Raw genomic sequence first — 19,082 nt, forward strand, 5'->3', positions numbered from 1 at the left:
CTGCCTGTTTAGCCCCACCCACCGATTCTACAGCACTGCCTGTTTAGCCCCACCCACCGATTCTACAGCACTGCCTGTTTAGCCCCGCCCACCAATTCAACAACACTGCCTGTTTAGTCCAGCCCACTGATTCTACAGCACTTCCTGTTTAGCCCCACCCACTGATTCTACAACACTGCCTGTGTAGCCCCGCCCACAATTCTACAGCACTGCCTGTTTAGCCCCGCCCACCAATTCAACAACACTGCCTGTTTAGTCCAGCCCACTGATTCTACAGCACTTCCCGTTTAGCCCCACCCACCAATTCTAAAACACTGCCCGTTTAGCCCCCCCCACCACCACCGATTCTACAACACTGCCTGGTTAGCCCCTCCCACCGATTCTACAGCACTACCTGTTTAGCCCCGCCCACTGTGCCTGCGTGCGTGTGAGTGACATACGGCCAAGTATGGTGACCCATACTCGGAATTCGTGCTCCGCATTTAACCCATCCAACGTGCACACACGCACAGCAGTGAACACACACACACACACACACACACAGCAGTGAACACACACACACACAGCAGTGAACACACACACACCGTGAACACACACCCGGAGCAGTGGGCATTTATGCTGCGGCGCCCGGGTAGCAGTTGGGGGTTCGGTGCCTTGCTCAAGGGCACCTCAGTCGTGGTATTGAGGGTGGAGAGAGCGCTGGACATTCACTCCCCCCACCTACAATCCCTGCCGGCCCGAGACTCGAACCCACAACCTTTGGATTACGAGTCCGACTCTCTAACTATTAGGCCACGACTTCCCCCAGTGTATGCACGTGTGAGAGTGTGTGTGTGTGTGCGAGAGTGTGAGTGTGTGTATGTGTGTGTGTGTGAGTGTGCATGCGTGTGCGAGTATGTGTGCGAGTGAGTGAGTGTGCATGAGTGTGAGTGTGTGTATGTGTGTGTGTGTGCGCGTGCATGCTACCTGGGCTCTCCCTCCTGCTCCTGAGACTCCTCCTCCTCTTCCTCGCTGCCGCTGTACTCGTACTCTGTCTCGTCTGCGGCCAGAGCACAGGCGGTCAGTCACTCATCAACACATGTGAGCGTGAGGTGTGGTGTGGTCAGTACCTTTCTCTCCGCGCTTCTTGCGGCAGCGGTCCAGGTGGTCCTTCAGCTGGATGCGCACCTGCCGCTCGTTGGGCTGGTCTCTGATGAAGGGGTGCTTCAGCAGCTGATCGGTGGGCGGTCGCTGCGTGTAGTTCTTCACCAGACAGCCCTCGATGAAGCTGAAGAACTTCTTAGACCTGTGAAGCACAGCAGAGCGAGTCTTCAGGAGCCTGACCTTTCACCCTTCACAGTAACTGTACCGCAGCAGATGAAGCTACTGACCATTTCTTGGACTTGAGTCTGGGCGGAGGATTTCTGGGTATGAGAAAGAGCGCTCGCATGGGATGCATATCGCACAACGCTGCAAAACACCAACACACACGCTCATCAAACACAGCCGTCAACTGAGCACAAGGCATAATGATGTCTCATATACTCCATCTTCAACATGAGAGAGACGGAGTAATGGCACATTACAATACTTCTACTGTGTTTTAAAGAGGTCAAAAACCAAATCTCCCTTGATCTTTTGACAGAAGAGGTCTTTCGATGTTTAATGCATCCTACAAACTTCAAATGTCCTCACCATCAATAAAAAAGCCTTTATGTAATAACCCTCAGAAAACGGCTCGTTTTGGATCCGAGGGACAAGGTGATGTCACCTAGCACCAGTCATTTGCATAAATACGCCTCTAGAGCAAGACAACGAATGGTCTTCTCAACATAGGCCTCGCCCACTGGCATTCATTCGCTAACGGCTAACACTTGATTACGCTGAATGTGAGCGTCGCGTCAAAAGCTAATAGAAATGACGATCACTGCCTCTATCTTGTCTACACTGGATACAGTAAACGGATAGGAGTCTGATCGTTCGCTTCGATGCGTTTGGTTTAAACAGCTCGTTTGCGTTTTTGTACAGATATCAGAAGGATCCCAGCGTAAGGAACAAGTGGATAGATAATTTTTTAAATGGAGTCCCGGATCGTGTCTGAGGATTTTGTTTTGTAATTGAGGCACAGTGTCATGGAGAGTCACAAAGAATCATTTGTTGAAAGATGAAGCGGAGCTAGATCTGACTGCAGCTGCATCACAAACCGAGAGTAAATGATTTCATAACTCTTTGTCTGGAAATGACCGTTTTATTTTGATCATGTTGTCAAAACACTCACAATAGTGAGGGGGCGTTGATACTGTTTCCCATGTAGTGATGTTAGCCAATCATAACAAGCCTTAAAAGGACCCGCCCCTTAAAAACAGCTCGTTTTAGAGAGAGGGTCAGAATGAGGGTTAAAAATTATTATTCCACATATTTTTTTTTGTTTTTGTGGAGCATTAAAATAATACAAAAGGAACATTAAAATAATAAAAAAATCCATGTCATGATCCCTTTAACAGTTCTCTTTCATAATAAGGACAAGCACGGCTTTCTTTGTGTTTTCAGTTTTCATCTTTAAATATATATTAATTTGCTGTGAATTGGTCTAATGGTGGTATAAAAGCTATTGGATGTCAAGAGACAAAGCAGCAGCAGAAGTGAAGGTGTGAGAGGACAGTACTCACGAGGAGCGCCCTCGGCCATCTCTATGGCTGTGATGCCGCAGGACCACAGATCGCTCTGAAACACAGCACAGCACAGCGGTCAGTCCCTGTGCTCTGACCCTAACACACACCAAGCTCTGAGTCTGCCATCATTACCCTGTAGTCATACGTGGCGTCTGGGTTCTCGTCGCAGGCGATGACCTCCGGAGCCATCCAGTACGGCGTCCCGATGAAGGTGTTCCTGCGGCCCACGGTTCGATCCAGCTGAGCGCTGACGCCAAAGTCCACTGCGGAGCAACGAGAAAAACTCCTGAACACTGCTAACAAACACCTGCTCCGTCACCACCACAGAAGAAGAGATTGATCCGCCTCAGACCAGCGAAACACTTCATCACTGATAAGTCTGCACTCTTTCACTGGTTTGCTGCCCTCAAAAAATGACTGAATATAACAGACGTGACATCATGATTTTCAGTATTAGCGCTGGTTGGACACTAGGTGGTGCTATGGGATCATCATTAAACACTTTCCAACTAAACCTTAAAATGAAACAAACAAAAGGAAATGAAACTGGCACCAATGAGAGAGAGAAGTTTAACTTGAAGCTCCTCCCTTTAACCCTTTCACACTGGGATCATTATTACTCTAAACACTGCTCAGCTGGAGTAGATGTGGCCTGTCACAGATTTCCTTGACTGAGAACAGAAAACAAATCGAGGCAGAAACTGTTTTCCTGATGATTCTGTTGAAGGAGGAATATTCTGTTCTTGTCTGACATGGGTCAATCCCGCAGGATCTCCAGCAGTGGCCTGTGACAGGAGTTCAAACACGGAGACCTGTGTTAGCGCCTCACCTAGCTTGACCTCGGCATTCTCCGTCAGAAGCACGTTCTGGCCCTTGATGTCTCTGTGGATGACGTGATGAGCGTGCAGGTGAGCCAGACCCTGCCGAGAGAAACACACAGGTGTGTGAGAGACAGCACACCCCCGCTGTGGCATCAGTGTGTGTGTGTGAGAGCTTCATACCCTGAGGATTTCTCTGGAGATGTATGCGATCCAGTCTTCCTTCAGAGTATTCCCTTTAGTGTTCTTCACAAGATCTGTGATCGAACCGGCTCCACAAAACTCCATCACCAGCTGCAAGAGAAAGTCACTGCTTTACTAGACACACACACACACACACACACACACACAGATGTATACGGACACACACAGATGTATAGACACACACACACACACACACACACGCGTATACAGACACACACACACACACACACACACAGATGTATACAGCCACACACACACACAGATGTATACAGCCACACACACACAAATACAGATAAATATAGACACACACACACACACACACGGATGGATACAGACACCCCCCCCACACACACAGAGATTGATGTATACAGACACACACACACACACACACACACACACACACAGATGTATACAGACACACACACACACACACACAGAGATTGATGTATACAGACACACACACACACACACACACACACACACACACAGATGTATACAGACACACACACACACAGATGTATACAGACACACACACACAGATGTATACAGACACCCCCCCCCACACACACACAGAGATTGATGTATACAGACACACACACACACACACACACAGATGTATACAGACACACACACACACACACACAGATGTATACAGACACACACACACACACACACACACACACAGATGTATACAGACACACACACAGACAGATGTATACAGACACACACACACACACAGATGTATACAGACACACACACATACACACACAGATGTATACAGACACACACACGCGGATGTATACAGACACACACACACGGATGTATACAGACACACACACACACACACACACACACACTTTGTTCATTTAAATGGGGAGTCATCTCAATTATCACCAGTAAAGTATGGAGTACCACAAGGATCTGTCCTAGGTCCTCTGCTATTTTCAATTTACATGTTGCCCCTTGGAAATATTATTAGAAAACACGGGATAAGTTTTCATTGCTATGCTGATGATACTCAATTATATATCTCAACAAGACCAGATTAAACTTCTAAACTATCTAAGCTAATAGATTGTGTAAAAAGTGTAAAAGATTGGATGACCAATAATTTCCTCCTACTAAATTCAGATAAGACAGAGATATTACTTATTGGACCAAAAAACCGTACACAGAATCTCGTGGATTATAATTTGCAACTAGACGGATGCACTGTCACGTCCTCTAAAGTCAAAAATCTGGGTGTTATTTTAGACAGCAACTTGTCCTTTGAAAATCATATTTCCCATGTTACAAAAACAGCATTCTTCCATCTTAGAAACATTGCCAAGCGTCGAAGCATGCTTTTGGTAGTACCTAGGATAGCAAAGTCCACTAAAGGAGGTAGAGCTTTTTCACATTTGGCTCCCAAACTCTGGAATAGCCTTCCTGATAACATTCGGGGTTCAGACACACTCTCTCTGTTTAAATCTAGATTAAAGACACATCTCTTTAGCCAAGCATACACATAATGCATTTTATAATCTTGTACTGCAGTTATATCTGATCAAATGTACATTATTATTATTCTTTAGCTTGGGTTGAACAATTTATTTTTGCTTAGATGGAACAGCAGCTACACTAATCATGTCTCTGCTTGTCTCTACGTTTCTGCCACGGGATTAACATCCCGTGGTAGCCAGGAATTACAGAACTTCAGTCTGGATCTAACCATTACATGATCTGAGATGACCGAACACCTGAGATGGAGGATCAGCGCCGGGAGATGACGTATGTGTCCCTGATCGTAGGCAGAGGCCAAACACCTGGATGAACGCCAGAGACAGATCCCCATTGAGGACCCCGCCACTTAGACAGCCATCGGAAAAGACCACTGGAACCAGCTGAGCCCATTCAACCTGACTTGCTGCAGTTTGGATCTGAACTGCTGGTTTGTTTGGCCAGAGGAGAATTGGCCCCCCGACTGAGCCTGGTTTCTCCCAAGGTTTTTTTCTCTATTCTGTCACCGATGGAGTTTTGGTTCCTTGCCGCTGTCGCCTCTGGCTTGCTTAGTTGGGGACGCTTCATTTCCAGCGATATCGCCGACCTTATTGCAAAGACACTATTCAAACTTATTGACACTTTATTTTCCTTTTTTGATATTGTGCAGTGCTTTGACACAATTTGCATTGTAAAAAGCGCTATATAAGTAAGGTGACTTGACTTGACACACAGACCGACAGATGTATACAGACACATACACAGAATATGGAACTGAAGACGACCAGTTCTCAGCAAACGGTGTGGAATACAGCTCTCATCTTTACTCCGACTCTCTCTGAACATCACATGCACAGGGGAGTGTGTGTGCGGCAAGTCGTCTTCTTCCGACCATATAAACATGTTATCTGCTGATCATAACTTAAGCAGTCCTGCACTGAATCCACTGAGAACACATTAAGATCCTGCGTTTCACCGGACTGGGTTCTATTTCAACTCGCTTCAGTGGACTTCCTTACAGCATCATCTTTGTGTTTGTGTAAATAAAGGACGGCTGATTGTGTGTGTGTGTGTGTGTGTGTGTGCGCATGTTTATGTGGTTTATGAGGACACAAATGTGTATAATGACATGGGTATGACAGAGGTATTACAATATGAAGGTGGTTTATGAGGACACTGCCTATGTCCCCGTAATTCAAAAGGCTTAAAAAAAAAAACAACATACTAAATGGTGTTTTTTTGAAAATCTAAAAATGCACAAAGTCTCCTGTGAGGACTAAGTTTAGGTGTAGGGTTGGTGTAGGGCAATAGCACACACAGTTTGTTCAGTATAAAAACCATTACGCCTATGGAGAGTCCCCATAAACCACAAAAACCAACATGTGTGTGTGTGAGTGAGAGTGAGAGTGCATGCGTGAGTGTGAGAGACTGACCCACAGCTGGTCGTCGTGTCCTGGAGGACTCTTCTTGATGAAGGCGCCGTAATATGTGGCAATGTTTCTGTGATGAGAGTATTTCTTCAGCATGTTAATCTCCAGCTTAATCTCCTCTTCTTCATCCTGAACACACACACACACACAGCGTGAGTTTGTCTGAGTACAGATGTGCAGTACTTGAGCTCAGTGCTCTTCCTGTTGTTTATGGATTCATATACTACCTTTCTTGACCGTTTCATAATACGGTTTACTTCATTGGTGTTGTTGAACACAATGTGAGAAGCGTGGCTCTGTGAGCTGTGTGCACTTACTTCAGTCACATCCATGACTTTGATGGCCGCCAGCTGCCCGGTTTTGACATGTCGACCCTGATCAGAAACACAGAGCAAATCAGTTAGAGAAGCACACAATATCTGTGTGCAGCTACATGAGCGTTAACATGGCTGATAGCAGGGTTAATGACGGTGAATATGAACAGCACTGATCCTGACGGCTGAGGAGCGCCTCGAGGACAGACCCTCGACTCTGACCTCGTGTGCTTCAGACACAGAGAAACTCACAACAGCAGACCGCTTCGGTGTGTTCTGATCAAACGGAATGAACAGCTTCAGCCAGAAGAGATAACAATAGAATACCTCACATCTGAGTCCATGTGACGGAGCAAAGAACGAGAAATATAACAAACAGCAGCAGCACAAAACAACTCACTGGCGTTAATGGAAGAACAAGCACAAATTCACAGGACGGTGCATTATTTATCAACATCTCAACAGTCCATCACTTTTCTTGTCCTTTTCTGCATGCTTTACACAAACCTTTTATGTTTATTTGGCTTTCACAATTTCAGCTGTTCTCTTACCCGTGTTTCTGCAGTAAATAATGAGAAGTGAGGTTAAACTACATCAGATCTGAACTGATATACAGCAGAAACTGAGGAGTTTCACTGTTATTTCCCTCTTTATTACTGTTTGCTGCGTTGAAAGGGTCTGTATTGTATAAAGTTCTCTATAAATGAATATGACTTGTCCTGATGATGACGGGGTGTGTTAGCTGCTAAACTGGCATTGACTCATCATAACAGGCTGATTTCTTCAGAAGACTCTGCTCTGTTCGTCAAACTACAGACAGAATCGCGTCGCTCAGGTTTATCATTCTCTGCCATGACAAATCCACCGGCTATGGCATTTCAACACATAAATTCAGCCTTACTGCTTTCAAAGCGTGTCAAGGAGATTTGGGAACAAGACCTTTCTATTCCTATTTCAGATGACCAGCGGTCATACATCTTATATCGTAGTATTGGGCAGTATACCGGTTCATACCAAATACTGGTGTTTATTTTTGTTATGATATGATTTTTTTAATATACCACAATACCGGTGTATGTCACTTAAACAACGTTCGGAACGCAGCGCAACACTGTTTGAGAGGGCTCCCTTTTGCACTGTGGTGAGCGCACAGCTTTATCAAAGAATTTGCATGATGGGGAAGATGGACAACCCTCTACAATGTGAGTAAATCACTCTCATATGCGACTTAATCTTCACACGACTAAATGATGTCCTCCCCCTCCTTCAACAACTCTAACAGCTGACGACTTTGCCATGTTCTTCATTAATAAAATTAAAACCATCACTGCACAATTCTCCACACCATAATTTATCAAGCACATCTTACCAGCAAACATACACTGGTTCACATCCTTCTCTTCACTCTCTGAGGCAGAAGTCTTCAAACTCATCCTTTCTAATCATCCTACTACCGGTCCGCTTGATTCTATTCCATCTCATCTCCTTCAAGCCATTTCTCCTGCAGTTGTACCTGCACTCACTCACATTGTTAACACATCCCTTCACACTGGTGTTTTTCCCTCAGCATTTAGACAGGCTCGTATAACCCCACTATTTAAGAAACCCACCCTTAACCCATCTCTTTTAGAGACCAACAGACCGGTTTCCCTTGTTCCTTTCATAGCTAAAACACTTGAACGAGCTGTGTTCAACCAAGCCTCTTACCTCTCAGATAGGTACTTCAGGTATCTTGGAGAGGTGAGATGTAAAAAGTCACAATATCTAACTACTGGGGTGCCTCAGGGCTCAGTTCTTGGACTGCTTCTCTTCTCTGTCTACATGGCATCACTAGGTTCTGTCATTCAGAAAAATGGCTTTTCATATCACTGCTATGCTGATGACACTCAACTCTACCTCTCATTCCATCCTGATGATCCGAAGATAGCTGCTCGCATATCAGCTTGACTAACAGACATTTCTTGCTGGATGAAAGACCATTACCTTCACTCAACCTTGCCAAGACAGAACTGCTTGTGGTTTCAACAAACCCATCATTTCATCAATTTCACCATCCAGTTAGGCACATCAACCATAATTCATTCAAAAACAGCCAGAAACTTTGGAGTTATGATTGATGATCAGCTGACTTTCTCAGACCACATTACTAAAACTGCCCGGTCCTGCAGATTTGCTTTATTCAACATCAAGAAGATCAGGCACTTTCTTTCAAAACATGCTTCACAACTCCTTGTTCAAGCTCTTGTTCTGTCCAGGCTGGACTATTGCAATGCTCTCTTGGCAGGTCTTCCAGCCACTTCTATCAAAACCTTACAATTAATCCAGAATGCGGCAGCAAAATTAATTTTTACCGGAGATCTGACAGATAGCTGTGCTGTTAGAGATGCGTTTTCTTCAGCACATAACTCATATTGATAAGCTATTACTAAATATAATGTAGAAACTTGAATTTTCTGTAAAGCTGCTTTCCAATGATTTGCATCGTGAAAAGTGTTACACAAATTAACTTGAATTGGATTGAATATTTCACAGGTATATTCTCATCACGTGGCTGGTCTGGACAGAGATTGAGTCTCAACTAAACTTCACTGAAGGAAGAACATGCGCAGACAGACAGGCGGAGCATAAAGATTGACTAAAAACACATTTTGCTCAAGTATTTGTTGTTAGACATATGTAGATTTAACGTTCTTCCTATGGCACAGGTAGCTATATTGTGATGAGAGCAGTACCTGTAAAAGATGATGGTAATGAGGTGAATGTGTTCCTCTAACCCATACTTTCAGAAACAGTCATTTCTTTTTGTTTTCTCACAGCTTTCAGTCCATATGGTTTTGGAGGACAATATTTGGCAGGATATGGAATAACTTAATTGATTAATAAAACATTGTTAGTCGCAGCCCTAGTTCAATTATTTGGAGATTTAAAAGATCAAATGAGCAGCAAAACCGTTTCATCTGTAAAAAGGCTGCATCTAAATGTGGAAGCACTTCAAATCTCTTTCTCCATTCACAACAGCACCATAAACGAACCCTATAAGCAACCCCTCACAGCCCAAAGCACCGTCAACACAGTGCTCTTCATTCTCCCAGCTGTGCCTTCAGAAAACGCTCTGCCTCAGCAACCACGACTGGACTCCACGGTTTACTGTTTATCTGTCTTTTTCAGCCTTTCTGGAGAGAACCATCCTCACCTTTATCAGGGTGTTTCACAGTGTCTTAAAATATTATTTCACCCAAACATGAGACGGGTCATCATTCACTGATAGAATGATCCTCACAGGTTCTCACACGTCACGGTTGAGCTGTTATTTGATGATCGTTGTGCTGCTCAATGAAAGCCTAATTTAAAGGGCTCCTATTATGCGCTTTTATAAACTCTTGGTTTGGTTTTTGGTGTGTACTAGAATAGGTTTTCATGCTTGATTGTTTTCACGTTTTACATTAGTGCAGCACCTCTCTTCCCAGGCAGTCTCAAATGCTCGGTTTACTTCCTGTTTTGATGAAGCCCCTCCCGAAACACGAAATGTGATTGGTTAGCTGGCCCAGTGCATTGTGATTGGTGAACCGCTTAGAGCGTGCTCAGCTGCAAATATTAACCATGACGTCTATTTCGCCCGATCCAGGCCCTGAGAGTGTTCATGAACAAGAGGATCCTGCAGAAGATATGCTAGCACAAATACAGGGCTTCTGGAAGCTGCATCTGTTCACAGCGGTGACAACACACGGTTATCAATCTCTCTCTCATTTGTCCAGTCAATTAAACACTGTTTGAGTTCTTTTGCGATTTGAAGGAACGCTGAATATATATCTGATGTAGTCTCCCATTCACTGCTATAGAATAGAGATGTAACGGTATGAAAATTTCTTATCATGATTACAGTGATTAAAATCATCCCAGTTATCGGTATTTTCACGTTATTGGTAAAATGTGCTGGAAATGTTCAAAAAAATACTGACACAAATCGTTTCACCAAGCTTTGTATTCAAAATCAACAAATAAAATGACTTTTTTTTGTTGCATAAACACTAAAAAAACATTACCAATGATATCCAGATTTTAAATGACAACATTACTGACAACAGTTTATCTAATAACATGCATGAAATGCTCAAATAAAACTTTGAAACAGCTTCACGAAAAGGTAAACCTCACATTTAAGCTGTTAAATAAAGGCGGTCAAAATTTACAGCAGGGCATGCAAATCCAGTCTGTGTTTAGTCCAGACAGAAACTGCACACAGACTGAATGTGAATGTGAGTCTCTGTAAATCCAGTCTCTGACAACAGGTGGCGCTGATGGAGCAGCAGAATTACAGCTGTTTACAGCAACCTCCGTGAGCATAGCAGCATTGCGATTAAAACACTACTTTATTAGTTATCACATGGAGCGAAGATGAAAACTAAATGCCATTGAATCTTTTCTGAAGAAGTCTGAATCTTCAGAGGTACATTCGTATATTCATTTGTATCATTCCCTCAACACTCCTTTAAAACCTCCCAGCTTTCCGCCGTGTTTTCACTTACAACTACACGACTCTGCTGCTGTGCGCACGCGACCGTTACTGAAACTCTGCTTTATGCTGGACAATATTTATTTATCCTCAGCTGTTCGAATTGCAGTAATCAAACATGGTTTTAATTACAATTTAAAAATGAAACGGTCATACTAACCGTGGGGAATTGTATCATGATTTATCATCAAACCGGTAATCGTTCCATCCCTTCTACAGAAGTTTACCGAACTGTGATTCCTTAAAAACTCCCTTGAAGAGACCACTAGTGTCCTCTCTCCCCAGGAGAAAAACAAGTACACTTCCATAATGCACTTAAAGTGCTCTATTTTTGCGCACTAATTTTGTACTTAATATACTAAAAGTATAACTTTAGTACTTAAGATAAACTTAAGATCATCTAAGTGTACTCAACTGTGCTATTTTGAGACACCATGAATATGAACTAAAATGCACTTTTAGCATACTATCTTTGTATTTAAAAAATGTATTTAGCTACCACTTGTAGTACACTTGAGTGTACTAGTGTATGAAAGATGGGTTCAAGTGTACTACAAGTGGTAGCTAAATACATTTTTTAAATACAAAGATAGTATGCTAAAAGTGCATTTTAGTTCATATTCATGGTGTCTCAAAATAGCACAGTTGAGTACACTTAGATGATCTTAAGTTTATCTTAAGAAGTACTAAAGGATCATTTTTAGTATATTAAGTACAAAATTAGTGCGCGAAAATAGAGCACTTTAAGTACATTATGGAAGTGCACTTGTTTTTCACCTGGGTCACTCCCTGCAGGAGTGAGATAACATTATTTCTGTGTCATTACACGCAGCACGCTTCTGTGTTCCTGGACACACACTTACACACAGTACTTCATCAGGACGGGACACTGCGGGTGTGTGAGAGGACTGAGCATCACTGAAGATCAGAGCTAATCACAGAGCGTCTGAGATCCGATGGTTTCTGTGAGAGCTGTGCTAGATCTACTGCATGTGTGAGTCTGCCTGGTTACACACTGTCAGCCAATCACAGCCTCACGCTCCGGTCACATGACCACCAGCTCTCTGGGGCTGTGAATCACATGATCATACATGAACAAGCTCATATCTGTTTGTATGTGATATGTTCATATGAGACGCCACAAACACGCCGCAGCATCACATTATGATTAAGACGCTGTGTGAATGATGATTAATGAGGCACAGATACAGCAGTCCAGTAACACTGAGCACAGGACAGAGAGGAGAGAAGCACAGCTGTCAAACTGAGGTCTTCCTCCTCGAAGGTCCAGTCTGTCTCAGATAAAGAGAGAAGGAGCACACAGAACACAGAATGGAGATATAGGAGTCTTTCACACAGACAGCGTGAATAGGGATGGGTACCGAAACTCGGTATTAAATCGGTTTCGGGCTAAATTATGAAAGACCGGAGTATCGATAAGCTCTGACGTTATCGGTTCAGCTGTCGGTACTGGAGAAATTAAGAAAACACACATACATTTATTGTTGCTATATATTCATAATCTCGCCAGCTGTTTTTATGTGCAATAATATTCAAACATTTGTGTATGATGCATTTTTGCTATGCGCAATTCAGAAGTGAGATCGCGCTCACGCGGAGGAGCTTCTGCACGGGCAACATGAAAGCCCTGTTTAATTATGACAGAAGAGAGAACTAACTATTCAAACATCTGCTTATGCTTTAGGCCTGCGGATGTTATATTAAGCTACGTTTATTTTTTTATTTCGATTTTGGCTTCTAAGGATTATAGCCGCATTTTTCTAGCACAACTTCCTTCCCTTCAAAGCGGCACGCATTCGTTCCTCCCTAACCCAAACTTAACGTCTGAATCAGCTCAATCGGTGATTGTTGTTAAATGCCGTCTTTACTGTTGCTACATGTTTGCTAATAAAACGCTGAAAGTACAATCCGCTGTTACCCAGGCTGAAACGTGTGTGCGTGCAAAACGGACAAGCAAAGTACACTTTGAGCTTCGGGCGCATCAAAATAACACAAAAATGTGTCAAAAAATACACACAAAATGTCAAAATGGCCGGATACCAGAGTATTCACTTAAACACAGTTTGTGTTTTAATTGGACGAGAACAGTTGGGAGAAAATCCGATGTGTGTCAGTATATTGTATTAAAGTGACAGACTGGAGCCATCGATGTTAATCAAAGAACAAAATGCAAAGAGAAAATCACCCACAGCTCTTAATCTGAACAACGTTATAGCTTTAATAAGCATTAATCTATAATACATACAGTGAAAACTATGCAGTGTTCATTTACATTTGATTACTTTTAGATGTCTTTTGTAGCTATTACTTACCTGAACATTAATATTAGTAGACCTTCATGGAAAAATGAAAGCACTGTTTATTTCATTTGTATATTTGTTTTATTGTATTTGTCAGTTTGTTTAACTTTGTTTCTTTGTTCATGTTCTTACTGTATCTTATGGGGAAGTCGTGGCCTAATGGTTAGAGAGTCGGACTCGTGATCCAAAGGTTGCGGGTTTGAGTCTCGGGCCGGCAGGGATTGTAGGTGGGGGGAGTGAATGTCCAGCGCTCTCTCCACCCTCAATACCACGACTGAGGTGCCCTTGAGCAAGACACCGAACCCCCAACTGCTCCCCGGGCGCCGCAGCATAAATGCTGCCCACTGCTCCGGGTGTGTGTTCACTGCTGTGTGTGTGTGTGTGTGTGTGTGCGCATTTGTTCACTACTCACTGCTGTGTGTGTGCACTTGGATGGGTTAAACGCAGAGCACCAATTTCGAGTATGGGTCACCATACTTGACAATACGTCATTACTTTACTTTACTTATCTTATGTATATAAAACACTAAAAATGCCTGCACACTGGTACAATTGATGTTTTATATTAATTTAACAAAAAAATTATTTTACATTTCGGAATATAAATCAATGTTAATTCAGCTCCTAATCGGTCATATATATAAAACAAAAAGTACCGATAAGAATACCGTTAAAGTACCGGATCGATAAGCAGTATCGGTAAGAGTAGTAATACCGTTAAAACCTTAATGATACCCATCCCTAAGCGTGATATCTGACGTGTGTGTGTGTGTGTGTGTGTGTGTGGAGTCAAACACATCCCTGCTGGACATGAATTAGTCTTCTGTGTTTCAGCGCCACCTAGAGCTCCAGCGAGTGTCTGCCGCAGCTCTGGACATGTGACCTGAAGCTCACGCCTCATTGGCCGACACAAAGAAAAACAATGGACACACACCGAGGAAGAACAGCAGTGTGTTTAGTTGAGAAGCCATCGCTCGGTCACACTCAAAGAGTCATAAACACTGATCTGAGTTCACCCTCAACTCCTCATCTGTCCAAACACATCCGTGCTGGAATACACAAAATCATCCCAAACCTGAAGAAACAACATTTGAGACGGCTGCTGCATGTGATCGTCACACTTTTTCAGATTCATAAATGACAGCACATGGTCTACAGCAGGGATTTCTCATCTCTGGAGCTCCTTCAAGAAACGATGCTCATATTTCAGTCGATTAACAGCAAACTATGTTCACAGTCAGTTGTCAGACGGCTAAATCTATTTCATCTTTTTTTTCCAAGTTTTACTTTATTTTTTATTATTTAAAAATAAAAATCCTAAGTGCACAATAATGCTATAAAATCTAAACATTGAGTGAAATAACATTATTTAGAGGGGAACAAATATAAGTGAATAAGTGTAGGACTAAATCTAGTAAAATGTTACACATTGCTCTTTGTATTGTTGTAAAATACATTCATGAAAAACAAGTAAATATTTATAGATAAATATATATTATAAATCAAAAGACATTTCTTACAACTGTATAGCACAGTAATGAAGCAGCAACATATGATAGATAGGACAGAACAAGAAAGACGATTAATAATCTTTCACTGAGCAACACTATTATAATGCAAAAGGCTCAATACAGAGCGGCACAAAGCACTTTTGAGCTTCCCATGTCCAGAATGAAGCAACAGAGTCACAGCGCTCCGCATAGAGAAGTTCAAAGCACAAAGAGAAGAGATATTAATGTGTAGTGTATTATATCTGTGCGAGTTTGAGCCTTTTCTTTGAACAGTTTTAAATCTCAGTTATTGAGCGCTCTTGAAGAGAGTTTGACTCGTAACCTAAAGACACAGTTTAAACGCTGAACGGAAGATGACAGACAGCCGCAGCGGAGAGAAGAGTTTACATCAACTTCCACTTAAATACTCATCTGTACCTCACATTAAACAATGGAGCAGCTTCAGAACACTTCAAATATAGTGCACAAAAACTTTATGGTGCTTTATAATGTTTTTGTGCCTTTCATGGGACTTAATAACACAGAATAGTATACGCACAATATGGGATTTGGATCGGTCTCGTCTAACCAATACCCAATCCGGCAGAGAATGACCACATCGGAGCCGATACCAATACTGAATCTATAAATTGTAAATACCTATTTGTTACTGAATGAATCCACGTTTTTGAATAAATCGAGTCAATGATTCAGCAACCCATTCATCTGGACAGTCACAAGCCTCAATTCTGAAATGGGGCTCTAGACTGCCAACAAAATAGTCACATTTGCAACTATTTTTTTTGAGAATGTGCGAGTTAAAGTTTGACGTGGTCTCATTTGCACGAGTGCATGATCTGCTCTGCTCCATACGGCGAGCACTGCAGAGAGATTTCACCGATCACGTGAAGAGAGGGCTTTCAGTGTGAGAGTGAGCCTGCTTTATACTCGCCGCGTCAGCACGAGCACGACGGTGTGCACATAATGACGCGAATATCGAGGAAACGATGGCGGACGGAGGATTTGGTTTTCAAGCTAAAGTAAAATAGAAGGTGAACATGTCAGTATTCTTGTGGGAAAAAACATGCAAGTCCCGTCACTGACAGCCGGTTTAGTTTGACTTTTTGTTTTCATTTTGAAAAGTTTGTTATCTTTGCCGTTTACCTCACGTCACGCTATGGAGGCTTTCTTTTAATTTTTTTTATTTGACACACACAGATCCACTCACTCACTCACTCACTCACAGACAGACAGACAGACACACACACATAACACACAACACACACGAAGTCGTGGCCTAATGGTTAGAGAGTCGGACTCGTAATCCAAAGGTTGTGGGTTCGAGTCTCGGGCCGGCAGGGATTGTAGGTGGGGGGAGTGAATGTCCAGCACTCTCTCCACCCTCAATACCACGACTGAGGTGCCCTTGAGCAAGACACCGAACCCCCAACTGCTCCCCGGGCGCCGCAGAATAAATCCAGGTGTGTGTTCACGGTGTGTGTGTGTGTGTGTGTGTGTGTGTGTGTGTTCACTGCTGTGTGTGTGTGTGTGTGTGTGTGTGTGTGTTCACTGCTGTGTGTGTGCACGTTGGATGGGTTAAATGCAGAGCACGAATTCCGAGTATGGGTCACCATACTTGGCCGTATGTCACTTCACACACACACGGGCGCACACACAAGCTGAACTCCAATCTGACAGCACAGGCCTCAATAAGTCTCACTTCTAAGCACATCTGAATGTGGCCTGGATTGATTTCTGTACAAATCTGACTCGGTGTGGTCACTGGCTGCAAAATTGTCAGTGTCAGTGAAGATGAGATGTCACTGTAGGTTCAAGATTGCTGTGTTCTCACAGGATCTGGAGGATAAACACAGGCTAGAGCTGCACAACATCAGCAAAATCACAATATTCCATCATAAACACACACACCACAGTATCTGCAGGTGAGAGTATGATGCCAAAGTGTTGAGCACCCAGCCAAAAGCCCTTCGATTACAGCAGCGGAGCATGTTTCTGCAGCTCAGTTTATGTGCGTTCCACCCGGCTCGGTCTCCTCTCTCTCACGCTGATGTGAGGCTGAAGTGAGTGTGGTGCATTGTGGGACATCGTGTCTCTGCACTTCCTGCTGTGACTGCAGTGATGCACAATTACTGCCATCTCTTTCTTCAGCCATGATTTGATCTGACGGCTGAAAGTGAATTCACTGTTGTAACGTTTTTAATGTAAAAGGGCCGTTGTTAGGCTTCACGTCATGCATAACAACGCCCCTTAGCTGTTATAAATTCACTGTAAACCACAGCTTCAAGGGGCTTGTCGCTTTATTACTGCATACTTTCACAAACTAGGCTAATCTAAAAACATATAGCCGGTGTGTGTGTGTTGATCAATGTTTACATGTCAATAAAAGCCTAAATTAAATATGTTGATCATATCGATTCATATGCATTTTAAGCTTGAGAATTTTGATTGCATGGACTTTCAATGAAAGGACAGAAATATTTTTGGCTTCATTTAAAAAAAAAAAAAAAAAAAAAAAAAGTTAAAAATCGAAGTCTTGTGGTTTTGGCACATGAGGGAGAGTAAATAGGCTCTTTTCCACTGCCAGGCCAGCGCTACTGTAAAACACACCCTTAACACGCCTCTCTGAAGAAAACGTCACATGACCCCAGCGAGGAGAAAATAACAAAACCTATATCATAAAACAAGAAATGGACATATGGTCATTACATAAAGATTTAAGGCTTCAGTGTTGATATTTTTAAATACCGATGATTTACGATAAAAATAGTAATTCATTAAGTTGTGTCAGCATGCTAAATCAAACAGGTAGTTATCATTATTTGACAAAGAGAGAACACGTATAAGCTACTTGTTCAGTCGCAGCCGCTCCGTTTATTTGTGACGACAGCAACTCCATTAGGGCTTTTTAGTCCAAATACGCACACATAAAACACTACAGAAAAATACTGATAAACCCTCGTGTGTTTCCATCGAATTTGTTTAGAAAGAATGAGCTTTTATATGAATTCTCCACGATGCATGTAATCTGAGGAGGTTAGACTGTACTGTTATCCTTTCAGCCGAAGCAGCAGAGGGAGCCAGACTGAAAATCTGAGTTATACGAGTTACACGGAGTAGATGCAATTTATGACATGAGGTCCTGTATTAACAAAGACACACTGATCAGACAGAACAAATATGAAACCAATACATGATTATAATCGTATATGATTTATCTAAGTTCTTCAAGTTGTCTCTTATATTTTCATTAGCATACTGTGTTTTTATTATCATGATTGTTAGCGTAGGCTATGCAGCGTTTAGCATCGAGTATAATACACTTCTGCTTCATGCGGTGATCAGAATTCCCATCGGGTCGCAATCGTTTCTTAATTCAGACACTAGCTGGCATCTGAAAGCGAGTTTTGACATTAATATAGTTTTAAATGTTGATAGCTTGTTATGAAAACATGTTAAATAAGCAGCGGAGGCTCAGATAAACTGCCTTGTTCATGAGCACTCCTCCAGCCCGAGGTATTCTGTGGCCCCCAGGGGCCCGCCGAGGCCCCATCGAGACACAGTGGAAACGCGCTAGCACGCCCGCTTCTGGCCCCACAGTGGAACCACGGCTACTGAGGACCGAAGGCTTATTTCTGGCTGATCTGGCACTTTGAAGCTGGTCAGGGACAGCACTGTGATTTAAGGAAATACATGAATGCTTCAGAAACAGCAGCATGACCTCAGACTGTAAGAAAGTAAGCAGTCAGGAAGGTCTTCTTCAGAGCAGACCGATGCCTCTGTGACACGACTGACAGCCTGCTATTATCCAGAACAGATATCTGGCTTTTTTTTATTCAGTACT

At 42.9% G+C, this 19,082-nt stretch overlaps 1 protein-coding gene across 1 annotated transcript in view; it reads right to left on the reverse strand.

Annotated features, from left to right (window-relative positions):
• The window catches only part of LOC306876364 (mitogen-activated protein kinase kinase kinase kinase 4-like), a 49,555-nt gene that overhangs the window by 29,627 nt on the left and 846 nt on the right, over positions 1-19,082 (reverse strand). The window contains exons 3-11 of the mRNA XM_079427467.1: positions 6,900-6,956; positions 6,586-6,711; positions 3,653-3,763; positions 3,481-3,571; positions 2,784-2,914; positions 2,649-2,703; positions 1,371-1,449; positions 1,110-1,285; positions 967-1,039 (exon numbers count right to left, since the gene is read on the reverse strand). Of these exons, the coding sequence (XP_079283593.1) occupies positions 967-1,039; positions 1,110-1,285; positions 1,371-1,449; positions 2,649-2,703; positions 2,784-2,914; positions 3,481-3,571; positions 3,653-3,763; positions 6,586-6,711; positions 6,900-6,956 (899 nt within the window). The remainder of the gene's footprint in view (positions 1-966; positions 1,040-1,109; positions 1,286-1,370; positions 1,450-2,648; positions 2,704-2,783; positions 2,915-3,480; positions 3,572-3,652; positions 3,764-6,585; positions 6,712-6,899; positions 6,957-19,082) is intronic.

This window comes from Barbus barbus (assembly GCF_936440315.1).
Source record: "Barbus barbus genome assembly, chromosome: 10".
In the NCBI taxonomy this organism is placed as follows: Eukaryota; Metazoa; Chordata; class Actinopteri; order Cypriniformes; family Cyprinidae; genus Barbus; species Barbus barbus.